We start from the raw sequence: 19,130 nt of genomic DNA, 5'->3' as shown, positions 1-19,130 counted from the left end.
CACACGAGAAGCCATTTGAAACAGGAAGGGGAGATTGGCTAAGACAGTGGGGAGAAGTACCTCAATGGGCATCCCCGGTTGGAAAATAAAACAAGGTCCCGAGTTTTAGAGATCTCTATTTTGTTGCCATTTGCCACTGTTATTGAGTGGCAAAGAGGAAGGTCAGGAGAAGTATGTGCTTTTTATCTGTGGCATAAAAGGAAGGGGAAGGTGTCAGGCTGCGGTCAAATCTCATAGCAGATGGAGAGACCACCTTGAAAAGGTCCTTTCCGCATCATTCAGTAATTAAATTAAATTAAGAATACAGTCATACCTCATGTTACATTCCCTTCATGTTATGTTCTTTCAGGATACGTCCCGTGGCAACCCGGAAGTACCGAAAGGGTTACTTCCGGGTTTCGCCGCTCGCACATGTGAAGATGCACAAAATGATGTCATGCGCATGCGCAGAAGCAACAAATCACAACCCGTGCGTGCGCAGACGTGCCACTGCAGGTTGCTCTCTTTTCATGTTGCGAATGGGCCTCCAGAACGGATCCCGTTCGCAACCAGAGGTACCACTGTACAGTCGTACCTTGGATTTCAAACACCTTGGCTCCCAAACTACCAAAACCTAGAAGTGAGCGTTTCGGCTTTCAAGCGATTTTTGGAAGCCGAATGTCTGGCATGGCTTCCACAGCTTCCGATTGGCTGCAGGACGGTCCTGCAGCCAATTGGAAGCCACACCTTGGTTTTTGAACAGTTCTGGGGAGTCGAATGGACTCCCGGAACGTATTCTGTTCGAGAACCAAGGTACGACTTTATCAGGAAAGCCAAAGGTCTGTTTAGTCCAACATCAAGTTTGCACAGCTCAGTTTAGTTTCTTCTTCAGATGTCGCTGTCCCAGGAAGCCTTGCCCCACAGCCACTCACAATGAACATTAACGTCTTCAGAGTATACATTACAGTTAATTTATTTTAAAACAAAAACAGAAACCTGTGCATCTGCTTCAACAAATGTCAATGGTGGTGGAGGGAGGGAAGGTGTCTTTATTCCATTATGTGCCACCACCCTGTGGGAAACGCAGGGAAAGGAGAGCAGGCTGGATCGGTCAGTAGTCAGTGGCCCTGATAGTGGAGCCAGAGTGAGTCCTGCCTGGTCTTTGAGAGAGGTCAATTCCACAGGCATGTGTTGTTCCAGCTGTTAGTATCCAAGGAGAGAAATCAGATGCACCTGGTGGCGAAATGGCGCTCCTTGGGGGAGCACTGTGTATTTGGGGTGGGGCTCAGGAACACAGGGAAGGTGTCCTACGTAATGTATGGGGCAGCACAGCCCATGGGGCCCCTTCTGGAAGCTGCCAGACTGCAACTCCCATCCTCTCTGACCCCTGGCCATGCTGGATGAGTCGGAGGGGAGTTGGAGTCCAGCATTATCCAGAGGACACCCCATTTGATGCCCCCGATAGACAGAATCCAGCCTGTGAAGAAGGAACGTTAATGCATCCACTCAAAACACATTTAACTGGGCAGAAGCCCCACTCAATGCAAGACGGTTTACTTCTGACAACGTGTAGAGATGGCAAGGCTGTTTCTACAGAGGGCATTTGAAGATGATGCCCTGTTCAATTTCTTTTCTTTTTCTTCCTGTCTGAGGTCTCCAGAGCAAGGAGCTATCCTGCCTGACGTGGGGGAAGGGGTTCATTTTTTTTGTCCTCTATTAATCCGACGATGCATGCATTTTCACAGCTGCATAAGGTCTTGTGGGGAGAGGAAGGTTTCCTAGAATTACAGAGTTGTGAGGGACCCTGGGGGTCATCTAGTCCCACCCCCTGCAGTGCAGGAAACCTTTGCCCAACGTGGGGCTCAGACCCACAACCCTGGGATTAAGAGTCTCGTCCTCTGCCAAATCAGACATCTCAAATGGAAAACAAGATTGAAGGTGAGAAAATTTATTAGGACTCCAAAAAGTGTGACTGTCTCTTTAAGAAGTGAGCTGCAGAGGGAATTCTGGGAAAAGGAAGGAAAATGAAAAGAGCAACCCATTTTTGTTTGGTTATTTCTGCTGATTTTGACTGGAATGAATCCTCTCAAAGGGCCCTTGGAAAACTGCCCAAAGGGCTCTTGGCGGGTAAATGGTTTTTATATCAGTCACTCTGGTCTGGAGAGAAACTCCTGCTGGGCCTGAGAGGCAGATTTAGTCTCCTCAGGAGATACGGAGGTGGGCTTTGTTATCCAATAGACGAAAGAAAGGGAGGAGGGTCTCTCCAGAGAACGAGGCTCCTGAGAACGTGTAGAGTTCGGCTCCTGAGTCAGCAGCATAAAAAGACACACGTCCCCCTTCATAGTCCAGAGTCACCCGGATCCTCCTGGGCTTCTCCCTCAGGGAAAGAGGAGAGGAAACAGGGGATGTCCGGGCAAAGTACTTCCCTCCCCTCTTCCCCACAGCCCAGACCCCTCTCTCAGGGCTTAAGGGGATGACGCCCTTTCTCTCCACAGACTTCCTGGCGACCCCCAAAGCCCTCCATTCCCCACTTTCCACAGTGACTTCCCAGAAATGTCTGCCTGCTGTGAATGCCTCACGTCCCAACACAGAAGGCCAGGCATTGAATCTCTCGGGATTATCAGGCAGGGCGTGAGGTTTGTCTCCCAATCTCACGCTTTTCCCATCCTCCGACAGGATGAGTTTGGGATGGGCTGTGTCTGGATCCAGAGTGACATTTGCTGTTGGGGAGAAGATGAGGGAAAAAGAAGAGAGGCAGAGTCAGCTGAGAGACAGAAACGGACATCCTGATAAATAAATAAAAAACACCCCAAAAACCCAGATTCCCTTTCAGATCAAGGGGATTTCTTTGCATCGCATGCTAGACTGAGACTCCTCCTTGCAGACTCTCATCAGAATAAATATATTCCTTGAGGGTTTTTAAATCAGTTTTCTTCACTTTCTTATATTCGATGTGTATTATTCCTGCCCTCCTCTCAAACCAGGCATTTTCTAAGAGGAAAAACCACCCAGGAAACCTTTTAATCAGCTCTTCTGTGTTATCTAAGGGGAAAGAGGGGAGAATTGGAGGAGGCAGGAGAGGGGATTGGCTTTTGGGGAGCTCTGGGTTGGGCTGGGATATGAGGCCCCCCCTGTAATAATAATAATAATAATAATAATAATAATAATAATAATAATATTTGCATACTGCCCTTCATCCATTGGTCTCAGGGTGGTTCACAGCATAAAAATACATTAAAGCACATATAGGCCTCCCCTCACTTTCGTGGGGGTCACGTTCTGGGCCCTTGTGCCTACAAGTGAAAATCGCATTAAGTGGGGAGCCTGTTTATTCCTGCTCTTCATCTTTCTCACCCACTTGGTCTCTCCTTCCTCCCAACCATCTTGGAAGTTTAGGCCTTGCCGCCAGGGAAGAAGAGGCAGATGTCAGGGCATCTCCCCCTCTAAAACAAGGTGCTCCGCTAGGGAAACCATGGAAGATGGCCGACAGTACCATCTCTCCAGCTCACACGAGGTAATTTAGAGGCTGAGATGGGAGTAATCAGCCTCCCAAATTCTTCCCGGTGGAAGGGAAGATGCAGTCTCATCCGCCTCCCCACAAACCACCCCCGAGTTCGTAAAGAAGGAGGGGGTGGGGGCACTGGATGGAAAGCCCTCGAGAGAGAGCTCGTATCTCCTGGACACTGTCTTCGTGAGCGCTCCCCGTTCCATTTCTTAAGGTTAAAAATTGGATTTAAGATTGTACATGCTTTGGGCGAAGAAAGGGTATTTAATCTGCCAACTACAGCTACAGCCACTGAGGTGCTAAGAGTGACGGAAGGAAGAAGATAACATCAAAGAATAACATCTAAGCCGGTATGTTGGAACAGAACGGAAAGGAGGGGATAAAACTTTTTCTTTTTCTACTACAATAATACCTAACAACGCCCCCACAGAAGAATCATCTACACTACCTATAGCAAGAGAGATCGGAAAATATAAACTGTGTGGAAATAATCATACTAACTGAAGCCTTTGTTATTTTAAATATTTGGAAGAAGATAAATGACTCTCCTGTGATGCACTATTTAATCGGGATCTGCCATTATGAGACAGACTGAGTTGCAGAGATTAATAGTCATAGGGGGAGGCGAGCTCTTACTTTGTTATCATATCTGTACTTCAAGTCTGACTTGGCAAACCTCCTCTGGAAAGACTAATGTTTGGTGCAACCTGTCTGAGAAATTTAATGAGCAAATGCCTAGATTTTATTTCATCGGAACTGGGAAAATATGGTGTCTGCCACCAGAGAAGGACTTTTGGATGGATTCGGCATAAACACCAGCATGTGAGGACATACTGCAAGTAAAAGACTTACCAGCTGCAAAAAAAAAAAAAAAAGGAGAGTCACACAAAGTTCACACAGAAGCATATTATTGCACGACTCAGAGGCTATGAATGAAAGAAGGATAACAGGAAGATTTAAAGAAGGGACTATTGGAAACTTAAGGCAGTAGAAATATAAGATGATTGGACCCCACTGGACTTGAAGCATGGGAACCCCCAACAAAAATTTATAATTTGGCAAAATATTTGGACTTTATGATATGTATTTGTACAATTTGGAATATTTAATGTGATTTCATTGGATTGTTAAAATGGAAAACTTAATAAAAAACTATTATTTAAAAAAAACCAACAAGGTGCGTCCTATGGTTGGGTGCATCCAATAGAGCGAAAAATACGGTAACGTGTTTAGCTGTGATTCCTGCATTGCAGGGGCCTGGACTAGATGATCCTTGGGAACCTTTCAAACTTCGCTATTCCATGATTATATGGAAAAATCAGAAATGGTAAACCATACTAGAAAATGGAGGAATACAATCATTCAAAATCCACAAATGAGATGGGGATCTGAACTGGATGGATGAAGAAAGGTTTAACATCTGCCCCAAGTAAACTGGTGGGGAAAAGCTGTTGAAACTGGAATTTCCAAGCATGCTGACAAACCAAATTGCAGAGGAAGAATTGGCAGAGCTTTGCCATGTAATTCCAAGGGTCTCGTGCAATGGGAAGTCTTCCCTCCTGGAATGGGGCTGATCTCAAAAGAACTGTGGGAACTCTCAGGCGATGGGGATGGCTGAAGCACGAGAAATGGCTGGTGAGGTTGAAACTCTGAGGAAAGGGCGGCTCAGGCCTTGGCTCTGCTGCTGGGAGACCAGCCTGGCAGGAGGTGGAGGAGGGACTGGGTGCTTGCGGGTGCCCCTTTTAACACACTTATTCCTTATACATGAGAACTTGACAAGATGGACATTGGACTGACCCTGTAGGATTCTCCTTAAGGGCTTTTGTAACATATTGTAAGGCTCTGAGGCTTTTCCCCACAATCAAGCAATATATAAATTTTATGAAAGAAAGCAAAATCAATAAAATTAAGGGGAAAAGCAGGATAATAGTCTATTGGCAGGAAAGGAACTCAGACTGGTGTGCAGGTTCTTCTCAGGGACAAGCTCTGCCCCCAATCCAAGCCTTCAACCTCCCTCCCAGTTCATTCATGGGACATAGAAATAACCCAAACACCACTAGAGGACTGTTTCCCAGAGTTACGCCATTGATGGGGGTCTGCAGAAAAAGTCTGCAGAACAGACTGCTCAACACCCATGAAATACCAGTCCCTATCCCTCCTGTGAAATTGTTCCTCCCCTGGAAATTTACCTTTCTGAATTGGTTTTCTGTATAGCAGAGCATCTGAGGAAGCAAAAAGATATAAAGTGTAAGGGCAACACTCTTCCACCAGAAATAAATCTCCATACAAAAGTAACACTTCATAACGTGGCATCCTTAAATTAAAGTACAGTTATTAAATATTAATTAAATTGTACATAAATAATTATAAACATGAAAATCATAGGAAGCATCTATGAAATTAACTAAAGCTTTAAAACTCAGCAATCATAGTACGAAGATTGGGAAAGATTGTGGAAAACAGATTTAAAATTTACAGGTTGTTCCCTTTTAAAAGAAAACTACATGAAAATGATGTGTAGATGGTACATTACACCAGTACAGATTGCAAAAATGGGTCAAATATATGCTAGAAATGCAAGGAAAAAGAAGGGACTTTTTATCACATGTGGTAGGATTGTAGAGAAATTTTAACAAATTGGGAAATGATATATAATGAGTTAAAGAAAATGTTCAAATTAACATTTGTAAAGAAGCCAGAAGGGATTGTAGGTAGAGACCTGCCAAAGAAAATGAATAACATACTTATGTATGCGAGAGTGGCGGCAAGTCTTAATAGCACAAGGATGGAAGAATGAAGAAACCCCGACAAAAGAACAGTGGCAAGGGAAATGGATGGAATATGCGGAATTGGCAAACTAACATACCAACTGTGTGATAAGGACAACTGTGACTTTAAAGAAGAATGGGAACCTTTTACAAAGTATTTAAAGAAACAACAAAATGAACTGGACTCCTTGGCAGGTTTTGAATAAACATACACATTTTTTTAATTATTGTTAACATAATAGATAGATTGCTTAAGGATCTTTACCATTTTATAAAATGCAGAGAATAATATCTGTTGGAAAACCAGAGGGAGGAGCCGAGGGAAGTCCGGGTGGGAGGGAGGGGGAAAATGGGGGGGGGGATGAGGATGATATGTTTTTGATAATTTGTTATGTTGAAACTTTTAATAAAAATCTTTTAAGAAAACAAACCAAAAAAACCCTCAGCAATCATAAAGCAAGCTTACAAATAAGAGAATAAAAATATTCAACATGAATCCTGCTGGTCTCTGAACTTTGTCCCTGAAATTGGGCTCTGCATTCTTGGACTGGAGATGAGGCAGAGGAATAGGAATCCCGTAAAAGGATGCAGAGGGGAGATGGAGGCAGCCTTAACATCTTCCCCAAGTAAAGTGGTGGGGGGAATCATTAAAGCCAAGATTGTGAGACATAAGGAGAAGCAAAGTTTGATGAGGAAGAATTGGCAGAGCTCTCAGGCAAAAGGAAGCCCTTCCTCACAGACCTTCTACAAATCTTTAAGGTTCTTTACAAGCATAATTGTGCCCTTTGGGGCTCATGTGCTCTTGCTTCCACTCTCAGTGGGGGAACTCTCAGGAGATCTTGAAGGCTGAATCCCTAGATATGGCAGCTGCAGGGGGACGTTCGAGGAGACGGCTCAGGCCTTGGCTCCACGGCTGAGAAACAAGCCTGAGCAGGAGGCAGAGGGGGAACTGGGGGCTTCTTAATGCCCTTTGACTCCATTCAGAGCAGGAGAACCTCCCAAAGGACAACCCCAGATTGTGCAGATAGGGAACCACAAGGAAAAGGAGGTTTTGTATAGCTGTAAACAGATGCACATGGGAGGAAAAAATCCTGACTTTGCTGTACACTCTGGTTCAGGCTTTCTTTACAGGATCCAGCGTCACAATATACATGGGCCACTTGGGGGGACAGGAAATGAAGGCTGGAGCCCCAAGAAGGAAGGTATCCTGGGGTTACTCAATTCCATGCAATAAAAGCCTGGTATGTTCAGTTCTGAAGAAGTAACAGAATTCCCAGTGTGAAATCCTGGCAGCCAGTTTTCATTACCTTTCCATTGTTTTATTGTATCCTCCACAAGGTGATTGAGATCCCAGGATTCCAAGATCCTGTTCCTCAGCTCTAGAGGGAAAGCCAGTGGCTTCTCTGGACTCTCTCTTTCCTCATACCTGGTGAAAAGAAAAACAATGAATGGCCCCATTGTGGCCCCATCTCCCTAATTATTATAATGAACAAAGTTGAAGTTCATTTCCCAACAGGTAATTTCAGGATTCAGCTTCATCTCTTGACACCCACCTCCAAGCCCTGGTCAGTGGCTTCGTAAGGATGCTAAACAGCACAAGGGACAAGATGTAACCCCAAGCGACACCACCGGAGGGCTCCCATGGCTTCCAACGATGCTGCCCCCTAACAACTTTTGGGAAGGCCCCAGGACTTAAGAACCAAACCCCTGATGTGGAATGCCTGGAATCCCTCCCTCCCTGAGCCTCCCCAGAGGATGTGAGGGATGTCCAAAGCTGCCCAGTGGTCAAGGAGAACAACCTCAACCTTCCCTTCACCCCCTCTCTCACCCAGGAAGGACGCAACCTCATGCCCCATGGGACTCTCCCTCCAGGAGCATCAAACAACTAGACCCGCCACTCCAGACCACCTTCAGCTTCTCACGGTGGAAACACTCCCAAGAAAAGGATCCCACCTATTCTAGACCAACAGACCTTCCCTCCCTAAGTGCCTCAAAGGAGCTGAGTTACCAGAGTTGAGGGGCTTCTAGTTGGACATTGAAATATGTCCTAAGCTCTTCCCAAGCATCTTTGGGACTTTCTCTTCTAGATGTTTGAAATTACCAAAAAGTAAATGAACAGAAAGTGTGAGGTGCTGCAGGGAGTGAGTCCTACAGTCTCCCCCTGCAGCCATTGGAGGGCCATGTTTGAGGTTCCTGCATCTCTGCTTCAAAGAATGGAAATGAGCCAGATCCACTTACCTCTGCAGGGTCCTTCTCACATCCTAGAGGGGAAAAGAAAAGGGAATTCACTGCACACCACAGGCCACACTAGGAAGACCCCCTCAGACCCTGGCCCTCGGATGTCAGTCTGCCTGGCACACGCCAAGGTTTTGGGTAGGAATGGCTGAATCAGCCAGTTTTGGTTTCTCACAGTTTTATTTTTCCATTCTGAAATTATGAATTTTTCCAGTATCATGTTGTTCACATTTCCACATCACAGCTGAAGGGCATTCGGAGACAAAGCATCAGCAAAGAGCAGAAGATCAGCTCCCTTTCCATCAAGAACACAGACGAATCTCTACTCTGCATTCATGCGAGTCCTAGGTCTCTCTGGTCTTCCTGTCCATTCCAAACCTGACTAGAGGCTCCATCAACTCAGCCCCTGCACTCCTTGCGTACATGAAAGGGGCAGCCTTTTCCTGGAGCCTTGCGCTGTTCCTGCCACCATCTTACCTGCAGGAGTTCACTCGCTGGCTGCTGACGCTTCTCCTCCATCTCCTGGATGATCCTCTCAAGAGAGGAGAGTTTCCTGGAGAGTCTGGCCAGCTGCTCATCCCTTCTCCCTGCAATCTCCTTCTCCACCTCTTCCACGTGAGTCAGCAGACGTTTTTCTTGTTCTTCCAGGAACTGGCGCAGTTCTCTGAACTTCTCCACGGCCTTCAGCCTCTCCATTTCTGTTAATTTCTGCAAGAAAAGAGGAGGTCAGAGTGTGGAAGGTGCTCAGCCCTCAAAACATCAGGAAGAGAATTGTGAGAATTCCACAGGGAGGACACTTCTGATTTTTCAGAGACATGAACCCTCCAGTGGCTAAAGAAGTAAACCTTTATTTTGAAGGGAGACCCTCTCCATTACTGTTTCTATTGACTTCTATTTTGCAGAGGGCTACAGCCTAAAGGAAGGAGCATTTTTCCTAGCCACGGATGTTCCCTGCATGTTTTGGGGCATGGCATAACCAGAGTTCAAAGTTGTTCAGAGAACATCCAGGGACATAAAACTCCCCTCAGTTTAGGCTGGTGCCATTTAGGTGTAGGAAGGGAAGAGAAACAGAGGAGGAGGAGGACAAAGTGCAGAGTTCATCCCCATAGCTCCCTTGTTTTCTGTAAAGGTTCAAAATGGCCTGAGTTTCCTAAAGATGAAGGAGAGCACACATTTAGAAAGACAATTCTTTAGTAACATTTATGGTAAATCAGGATTTGAATTAACCTGCTTCCACCCTCTCAGCTCACAATTCCTCAGGCTTCTCCTTCACTTCTTTTTACATAATAAATGACAATGGGAAATAAACTCAATTTAACTGCATTCAAAGGTGAACTGACCTAATTCGCAATTGCTGGAAAAATATGGATACTGAAACAGAGCAGTCTTTTGAAATTCACACCTCTGCATTTTTCAAGGTTGAACAAGCCAGGTAATGTTCACAAAAAATGTATTTATGAGGGTAAAGTACATTTCAAAATATTTATACAAGGAGGTAGCCACCCTAACATCTGATTCATTTTCAGAATAATAAATTAATAAACAAACTGATATGGAAAAGGAGAAATAGGAAGAAGCTGAAATGGGCAGATTTCCCCACCCTCCCCAGTCCTGACTGGACTCTTCCAGTGCTTGTTCCCTCCCTAATAATAACAGCAGCGCTTACCAGGAGGTCTTTGCTTTCCTTGTCCAGGGCTGCTTGATGGGCCAGAATTTCCTCTCTCTCTTTCCTCAGAATCTCCAGGCGGCGACAGATCTCTTCCTAAAGAGAAAAGGGGAAACTCAGGTTTGATTGAGACACATAGCAAGACTATAATAGCAAAGTAGTTTACTGGAGGAAATAAAAGTCCAGAGGTTTTCAACCTTTTTGGGTCCGGCTACCTTTTTTCTGTGGCATCCCTGTGGGGCTCTGGGACCCAGTTAGGTCACCCCTTCCTTACAGACTTCTACCTAGTCTTTGCAGATGCTTCTCAGGGATATCAGGGGAGATCCCTTTGTCCCCCTGGCAGAGAAAAAGACTTGAACTCCCTCCTCCCAGTCATCCCAGGAGCCCTCAGGCTTCCCCTGGGCTGCTTTTTACATAATAAACAAGGATGAATTCATGCCATGCCTACTTTGGACCTGAGAATTAAAAAGAAAACCTCCCAAGAAGAATCCACAGCTATTTCTCCCCCTCAAGATCCAGGGATCTCCTACCTTGTATTCCTCGGAAGCCTCCTTCAGAGGAATCACCTCATGGTGTTTGTGCTCCTGGGATCTGTCACAAACCAGGCAGATGGGGGCTTCATCCTCCTTGCAAAAGAGTTTCAGGGGCTCCTGGTGCTTCTCGCAGACTCCTCCTTTCCCTCCTTCCTCCTTTCCCTCTTGAAGGCTGAGATTCTCGATTAATTCTATGAAGTTTGCCAGTTGCCGGTTGGGGATGAGGTTCCTTCTCTGGACTGTTTTTCTGCACTGAGGGCAGGAAGCCTCTGCCTCCGATTCCCCCCAGCACTGGATCAAGCAGGATCGGCAGAAGTTGTGCCCACACTCTGGGATGGTCACTGGATCCTTGAAGTAATCCAGGCAGATGGAGCAAGTGGCTTCATCACGGAGACGCTGGATGTGACCCCCTGCAGCAGCCATGGCTCCCTCGCACCAAAGATCCGAGTTAAGTTTCACTTTCTCAGTTTTCAGCTACTGGGAGTTTCCCTTCCTGGAAATGACTCAGTGATCACATGATCTTTATTTTATTTTTAAAAACTAATATGTCTCCAGTGCTTTGCAGTTCCTGAATGTTTTCTCAAGGAGCAGCGAATGATTTTTGATTGTGTTATAAGAATTTTGAGTTGAATAAAGGTTTCTTTTCCTCTGTATCAATAAGGGAATAAATATTTGCTATCAATAAAGGATCCCCACTTGTCTGCCCCCCTGCATTGCTCCCTGTCATGCTCAAAACCACGGTAGAGTCGGCTGCATTGCTTCCTTTTCCAGCCCCTGTGAGATATTACAATTGTGTTCACCGTCTCTGTACTAATGTTAATTTCTTTAATGTTAGTTTTATGTTGTCGCCCTACTGAATGTAACTTTGTATCTCTGAACTAAATGTAACTTTTTAAGTGTAAAATGTACCCACTGTCTTGCAAAAGGAGAAAATAATAAAAACCTGTCAAATGTTCAAACCAGTGAATGCTTCTCTCTGTGAGGGAGCCTTCCCAGACCCGCTGAAAGAGGCGGTTATCAAACCGCTTCTTAAAAAAAATATCTTTAGATGCTGCCAATAGGGCCAACTCAACCCAGTCTCAAACCTTCCATTCTTGGGCAAGGTGATTGAGCGGGTGGTTGCTGAACAACCCCAGGCACGCCTGGAAGAAGCGGACCATTTGGATCCCTTCCAGTCGGGATTCAGGTCTCATCATGGGACTGAAACTGCCTTGGTCGCGCTGGTTGATGATCTCCGGCGGGCTAGGGACAACGGTGAGAGCTGTTTCCTAGTTCTGCTGGATCTCTCAGCGGCCTTTGACACCATCGACCATAACATCCTTCTGGAGCGTCTGGTGGGGCTGGGAGCTGGGGGCACCGTTATACAGTGGTTCCGCTCCTTCCTCCTGGGCTGTGCCCAGAAAAGTGGTGTTTGATTTCTGTGACCCAACTTTCCAGTCACACCTTGTGGCATTCTGTTCTCACTGCAGCCAAGCAGATGCCCAAGGGGAAGTCTGCAGGCGCGATTCAAGCGCAAAAGCCCTCTGCCCCCTGCAGATCCCAGCAACCTGGATTCAGGGTATTCAGAAGCATCTCTGCCTCCAACCGCAGAGGCAGAGCACAGCCATCATGGCCAGTAGCCATTGGTAGCCCCCATGAATTTGCCTAATCCACTTTTAAAGCCGTCCAGGTTGCAGTTTTGCAACATGAGGAGGGGGCGGCAGCAGCAAGAGGGTCCTTTGTGGCAAAGCAGAAGTCCCAGTTTTTCTCCCCGGGACCCTGGGAACGGTAGTTCTGCGGGTGAAGGTTAATGGAGTTCTTGGGTGGCTCACAGAATTGTAGATTTGGAAGGGACCCCAAGGGTCATCTAGCCCAAACCCCTGTAATGCAGGAATCTTCTCGCCCAACACGGGACTCGAACCCACAACCCTGTGATTAAGAGTCTCACGCTCTATCAACTGAGCTACTCATTCAGTTCAGTAAGCTTTAGTTGAACTTCCTGCATTTCAGGGGGTTGGACTAGATGACCCTCGGGGGTCTCTTCTGTTAACAGAGAAATCTGAGGGCTCCCTTGGACAAGAAACAAGGACACCAGCCAGGAATACCAGAGCCAAACAGCAGCCAGTAGGCTTGGTCTTTACTGAAGACTGTCGCAACAGGACTCCCACCTGCCACAAGGTCGAACAAAAGAGCCCCCAAACTTTTTTTAGCTGATAATCCCCATGTTACATCTTCCCCCAAACTATATCACTCATACATCACAGTTACATCATGAAAGGGGAGGTCTGGTGGCAGTAATCTGAACATCCTAGACCCTGCCTCATGGTTCTCCTTGCCCTCCACCAAACACCCATCAAGTGTAGCAAAAGACATATTTGCATTTCCCTGTTTCCCAGCCAAGTTATAATCACACCCATTTGTCTTCATCTGGGTTTGTTATTTCTGGAAGGGCTACCTGTCTGGCACTCAGGTATCAGGAGGCCAGGGATTATCACTCAAGCAGAGGGGCTGCTGAGTAGCTGAGCTCACCTGTCTATATGAATTTCTGAAATTTTCCCATATGAGCCAGTACATTTCCCATATGAGCCAGTACATTTATCAGTGAATTCTTACCTTTGTTATTGTGCAGCAGAGGCCCTTTGAATAGATATGATGAAGTGTTTTGTGGGCACAAAAAACAAGTCACAAAAGCGATTGTGCTGATTTTGGTAGTGGGCTGCATGTGCATGATATCTGCTGGAGGGGCAACCCCCCCCAACCTATACATAAATTCCTGCAACACTTCCAATTCTTGGAATTGGAACGTGAGCAACCTTGCCGCTGTTTTAGGACTACAACTCCCGTCATCCCTCAGCACTGGCCATGGTAAGCTGGGGCGAAGGTAGGAGCTGTGCTGCCATGGGACCCAAGAAGACTGCTGCTGCAGAGGCCGGCGAGAGGAAGAAGGAGAAGGTGACGCTGGAAATGAAGAAGGAGATCATCCGGAAGCACGACGGTGGAATGCGTGTGACAGACCTCGCCAGGGAGTACGGGAGAAATCCATCGACCATCGCGACCATCCTGAAGATGAGGGGGAAGATCCTTGCGACTGATGTAGCCAAGGGAGTTACCAGGATCGTGAAGAACCGCCCAGCTGTTCTGGAGGAGGTGGAGAAGTTGCTGCTCATCTGGTTAGAAGAGAAGCAGCGTGCAGGGGACACAGTGACTGAGGCCGTCATTTGTAAGAAGGCCAAGGCCTTGCACGCAGACCTCGTCTGGCAACAGCCAGGAACCTCAGGCGAGCCAGAAGTCTTCAAGGCAAGCAGAGGCTGGTTTGACCGGTTCAAGATGAGATCTGAAATCCACAGTGTGGTCAGGTATGGAGAGGCTGCCAGTTCTGATGTTTCTGCGGCTGAAGACTTTGCAGCAGAGTTCCTGGAGGTTGTGACGACGGAGGGCTACGTTCCACAGCAGGTCTTCAACTGCGACGAGACTGGGCTGTTTTGGAAGAGGATGCCCAAAAGGACTTTCATCACTCAGGAGGAGGCCAGGTTGCCTGACCACAAGCCCATGAAGGACCGTCTGACCCTGCTCTTCTGTGCCAACGCAAGCGGTGACCTGAAGATCAAGCCCCTGCTGGTGTACCACACGGAGAACCCACGGGCCTTCAAGAAACACAACGTCGACAAGGAGCTGCTGAGTGTCATGTGGCGATCCAACAGTAAGGCTTGGGTCACACGTGTGCTGTTTGTGGACTGGGTCAATCTTGCTTTTGGCCCTGCTGTCAAACAGTATCTGCTGGACAACGACCTGCCGCTGAAGGCTTTGCTTCTGATGGACAATGCTCCTGCTCATCCTAAAGGCCTTGAGGAGGACTTGTTGGAGGAGTTCAGCTTCATCAGCATCATGTTCCTGCCGCCTAACACCACGCCACTGCTCCAGCCGATGGATCAGCAGCTCATCGCCAATTTCAAAAAACTCTACACCAAGGAGCTTTTCAGGCGATGCTTCGAGGTGACTGATTGCACCACCATCACCCTGCGGGAATTCTGGAAGGACCACTTCGACATCGTCACCTGCTTGAAGATGATCACCACGGCCTGGAACGGGATCAACCAGAGAAATTTGAATTGCGCTTGGCGCAGCCTGTGGCCAGACTGTGTGGCACCAAGTGACTCTGATGCACCAGAGTCAACAGTGGTGCAGGACATTGTTTCCTTGGGGAGGGCCATGGGCCTGGAGGTCACAGAGGAGGACGTCAGCGAGCTGGTGGAGGAGCACAACCACGAGCTGACCACCCAGGAGCTGGTCGAACTGCAGGCAGAGGCTGCGCAGGAACAGGCCTTGCTGGAAGAGGAGGAAGCAACTGAGGAACGGCTATCCTTCAAAGAACTGAGGGACATTTGCCAGAAGTGGAAAGATGTGCAGGCTTTTGCACAGCGGCACCACCCTGACAAGGACCTGACACGTGACCTTGCAAACATTTTTGATACGAGGGTCATGTCGTCTTTCAGGGAAGTGCTGAAAAGGCGGATGAAGCAGCAGACCATGGGCAGGTTCTTCAGCAAGAAGCAAAGAGTGGAAGAGGAACCTTCTTCGAGTTGTCCCCCAGAGTCTTAGAAAATGTATGTACAGTACTGTGTACACTTTGGTGATTTTTAAATGTTTTTCTGTCATGTTTAGAAACTTAAACTATTGTTCCTTCAATTTTTGAAATGCTCTTTACAGTATGTGTGACTTTAAAGAGCACTTAATAAACTCTTGTTGTACCAAATTTGGCTTTGTTTGGACTTTTTTTGACCATAGGAACACATTAATTGATTTTCAATGCATTCCTATGGGAATCCGTGCTTCGCAAGACAAAAAATTCGGTAGACGAAAAAACTCGCAGGACGAATTAATTTCGTCTTGCGAGGCTCCACTGTATTTGATTGTTATCCAGGCCCTCTTTTTTCCTTGGGGAAGGAAAATCTCTTTCTAAGGATCCCTCCCCCCCCCAACAGATGGTGAGGAGAAGAAGATTGTACCAGTCAATTCTGAAGAAGCTGAACCACATTGGATGCTGCCAGGGAGAGCAGAACGGACTGTATCACGATATGCCGACTGGGGACCAGCATCCCAAAACCAGCAGGAAACTCACCCCCAGAATGAAGAAGGCAAATCCGTTCCTTTCCAGCTCTCTGCCATACCAGTCCAGCAAAGGTTCCTCAAGGGTGAGACATGCGCTGAGTGCGGAAAGTCCTTTCGCTGCAAGGCGGAGCTCACCGAACACCAGAGAATGCACTCCGGAGAGAAACCCTACATCTGCTCCGACTGTGGGAAGAGCTTCCGCAGGAGGAATGTCCTAGTTGCACATCAGAGAATCCACACTGGGGAGAAGCCCTTCAACTGCCCGGACTGCGGGAAAAACTTCAACCAGCGATCGCATCTTACGGCACATGAGAGAACCCACACGCAAGAGAAGCCCTTTGCTTGCCTGGACTGCGGACAGAGCTTTAGTAGGCGCACTGGGCTTGTGTCTCACCAGAGGATCCACACGGGAGAGAAGCCCTATCGCTGCCAAGACTGCGGGAAAAGTTTCAGGCAGAGATTCGATCTTATTCGACATCAGAGAATCCACACGGGCGAGAAGCCACACCAGTGCCCCGACTGCGCCAAAAGCTTCAGGAACAAATCCGCTTTCCTCGTGCACAGACGGATCCACACCGAGGAGAAACCGTACCCGTGCTCTGGGTGCGGGAAGAACTTCCGTCATCGCACCAACCTCCTCGCGCACGAAAGGATCCACACGGGAGAGAAGCCCTACAAGTGCGGAGAGTGCGGGAAGAGTTTTGGTGACGGGTCGTCCCTCATGAAACACAAGCGAGCTCACACGGGTGAGAAGCCGTACAAGTGTGCCGAGTGTGGGAAATGCTTCTCTCAGAACGCCGGGCTGGTTCAGCATGAGAAGATCCACACGGGAGAAAAACCCTTCCAGTGCCCGGACTGTCCCAAAAGCTTCCGGGACAAGTCGGCCTTTGTCGTTCACCACAGGACACACACGAGGGAGAAACCGTTTCACTGCTCGGTCTGCGAGAAGAGCTTCAGCCATCGCTCCAACCTTCTCAAGCACGAGAGAACCCACACTGGGGTGAAGCCATACAAGTGCCTGGAGTGCGGAAAGGGCTTCACTCAGAGGCCAAATCTCCTCGTACACGCGAGAAGCCATTTGAAACAGGAAGGGGAGATTGGCTAAGAGGGTGGGGAGAACTACCTCAATGGGCATCCCCGGTTGGAAAATAAAATAAGGTCCTGAGTTTTAGAGATCTCTATTTTGTTGCCATTTGCCACTGTTATTGAGTGGCAAAGAGGAAGGTCAGGAGAAGTATGTGCTTTTTATCTGTGGCATAAAAGGAAGGGGAAGGTGTCAGGCTGCGGTCAAATCTCATAGCAGATGGAGAGACCACCTTGAAAAGGTCCTTTCCGCATCATTCAGTAATTAAATTAAATTAAGAATACAGTCATACCTCATGTTACATTCCCTTCATGTTATGTTCTTTCAGGATACGTCCCGTGGCAACCCGGAAGTACCGAAAGGGTTACTTCCGGGTTTCGCCGCTCGCACATGTGAAGATGCACAAAATGATGTCATGCGCATGCGCAGAAGCAACAAATCACAACCCGTGCGTGCGCAGACGTGCCACTGCAGGTTGCTCTCTTTTCATGTTGCGAATGGGCCTCCAGAACGGATCCCGTTCGCAACCAGAGGTACCACTGTACAGTCGTACCTTGGATTTCAAACACCTTGGCTCCCAAACTACCAAAACCTAGAAGTGAGCGTTTCGGCTTTCAAGCGATTTTTGGAAGCCGAATGTCTGGCATGGCTTCCACAGCTTCCGATTGGCTGCAGGACGGTCCTGCAGCCAATTGGAAGCCACACCTTGGTTTTTGAACAGTTCTGGGGAGTCGAATGGACTCCCGGAACGTATTCTGTTCGAGAACCAAGGTACGACTTTATCAGGAAAGCCAAAGGTCTGTTTAGTCCAACATCAAGTTTGCACAGCTCAGTTTAGTTTCTTCTTCAGATGTCGCTTTCCCAGGAAGCCTTGCCCCACAGCCACTCACAATGAACATTAACGTCTTCAGAGTATACATTACAGTTAATTTATTTTAAAACAAAAACAGAAACCTGTGCAGCTGCTTCAACAAATGTCAATGGTGGTGGGGGGGGGAAGGTGTCTTTATTCCATTATGTGCCACCACCCTGTGGGAAACGCAGGGAAAGGAGAGCAGGCTGGATCGGTCAGTAGTCAGTGGCCCTGATAGTGGAGCCAGAGTGAGTCCTGCCTGGTCTTTGAGAGAGGTCAATTCCACAGGCATGTGTTGTTCCAGCTGTTAGTATCCAAGGAGAGAAATCAGATGCACCTGGTGGCGAAATGGCGCTCCTTGGGGGAGCACTGTGTATTTGGGGTGGGGCTCAGGAACACAGGGAAGGTTGGCCACTCCAGTCAGCTTCTCCCTGGGGTTCCCAGCGTGGCCTTTGGCCCCTCCCATTTGTAACGAGGGCTGCTTTTTGGACCAAGGGTGGTGTGGAAGGGGCTGCGTGGTGTTGCCTGTCAGCAGTGGGGGTGGGCATCGGGCCAGACCCCCAGCTCAGGGTGCCCGGGGCAAGGGGTGCGTGCCCCCGCCAAGGAGCAGGGGAAGGTGCTGGAGGGGACCGAGGGATAAAACCAAGCCGAAAGTGGAGGGGATTAGGGCTTATCTGCTCCCCCTGCCAATAATATTTTTATTCAAGTTGGCTCCCATGCTTGTAAAGATCGGTTGCTGGAGGCTGCGGGGGGGGGCAAGGCTGCTTTTGCTCTCTGGTCCCCCTTGCAGGTTTTCCACAGGCGTCTGGGTGGCCCCTCTTGGGCGCTGGACCAAATGGGACACTTTTGTGTCCTCTGTTCCACGGGGTGAGAGTGGAGGCTCACAGGGAACTTAAGCTGACGCACAAAGGAGGCCAACATCATGTAGGGGATGGAGGAAGGGGAGGCAGCCCTTAGGCAGGTGGGGGGGAAGGTGTATTTATTCCATCAGGTGCCACCACCCCGTGGAAAATGCAGGGAAAGGAGAGCAGGCTGCAGCGGTCAGTAGTCAGCGGCCCTGATAGTGGAGCCAGAGTGAGTCCTGCCTGATCTTTGAGAGGGGTCAATTCCACAGGCATGTGGTGTTCCAGCTGTTAGTATCCAAGGAGGGAAATCAGATGCACCTGGTGCCGAAATGACGCTCCTTGGGGGAGCACTGTGTATTTGGGGTGGGGCTGAGGAACACAGGGAAGGTGCCCTGCGTAATGTATGGGGCAGCACAGCCCATGGGGCCCTTTCCAGAGGCTGCCGGACTGCAATTCCTATCCTCTCTGACCCCTGGCCATGCTGGATGGGTTGGAGGGGAGTTGGAGTCCAGCATTATCCAGAGGACACCCCATTTGATGCCCCCGATAGACAGAATCCAGCCTGTGAATAAGA

The 19,130-nt window shown here is 48.1% G+C and overlaps 2 protein-coding genes across 2 annotated transcripts; one reads left to right on the top strand and one right to left on the bottom strand.

The window, feature by feature from the left end:
• Window positions 1-1,911: 1,911 nt before the first annotated feature.
• On the bottom strand, window positions 1,912-11,190 carry LOC307208716 (zinc finger protein RFP-like). The gene is made up of 7 exons (XM_079963600.1): window positions 10,684-11,190; window positions 10,154-10,249; window positions 8,965-9,195; window positions 8,491-8,513; window positions 7,560-7,678; window positions 5,674-5,706; window positions 1,912-2,699 (listed from the first exon to the last, which is right to left on the bottom strand). The coding sequence occupies exons 1-7, from the start codon at window positions 11,107-11,109 to the stop codon at window positions 2,182-2,184; spliced, it is 1,446 nt and encodes a 481-aa protein (XP_079819726.1). The 5' UTR covers window positions 11,110-11,190; the 3' UTR covers window positions 1,912-2,181.
• A 2,475-nt stretch (window positions 11,191-13,665) lies between these two features.
• On the top strand, window positions 13,666-16,945 carry LOC307209833 (uncharacterized protein; the record flags this gene model as incomplete). The annotated part of the gene is made up of 3 exons (XM_079965197.1): window positions 13,666-13,812; window positions 14,269-14,365; window positions 15,648-16,945. The coding sequence occupies 3 exons, from the start codon at window positions 13,666-13,668 to the stop codon at window positions 16,877-16,879; spliced, it is 1,476 nt and encodes a 491-aa protein (XP_079821323.1). The 3' UTR covers window positions 16,880-16,945.
• Window positions 16,946-19,130: the final 2,185 nt, after the last annotated feature.

This window comes from Podarcis cretensis (genome assembly GCF_951804945.1).
Source record: "Podarcis cretensis genome assembly, chromosome: 2".
Classification (NCBI taxonomy): domain Eukaryota; kingdom Metazoa; phylum Chordata; class Lepidosauria; order Squamata; family Lacertidae; genus Podarcis; species Podarcis cretensis.
The sequence above is the reverse complement of the archived record's forward strand: the minus strand, read 5'-3'. Positions and strand labels throughout refer to the sequence as shown.

Bases quoted from the DNA above. Each gene is read 5' to 3' on its own strand.
- LOC307208716 (XM_079963600.1), bottom strand. From the start codon at position 11,109: ATGGCTGCTGCAGGGGGTCACATCCAGCGTCTCCGTGATGAAGCCACT. The intron at 8,514-8,964 runs GTAAGATGGTGG...TTTCCCCTCTAG, and splicing joins CAGCGAGTGAACTCCTGCAG to GATGTGAGAAGGACCCTGCA. The intron at 7,679-8,490 runs GTAAGTGGATCT...TCTTTTCACCAG, and splicing joins GTGAGAAGGACCCTGCAGAG to GTATGAGGAAAGAGAGAGTC.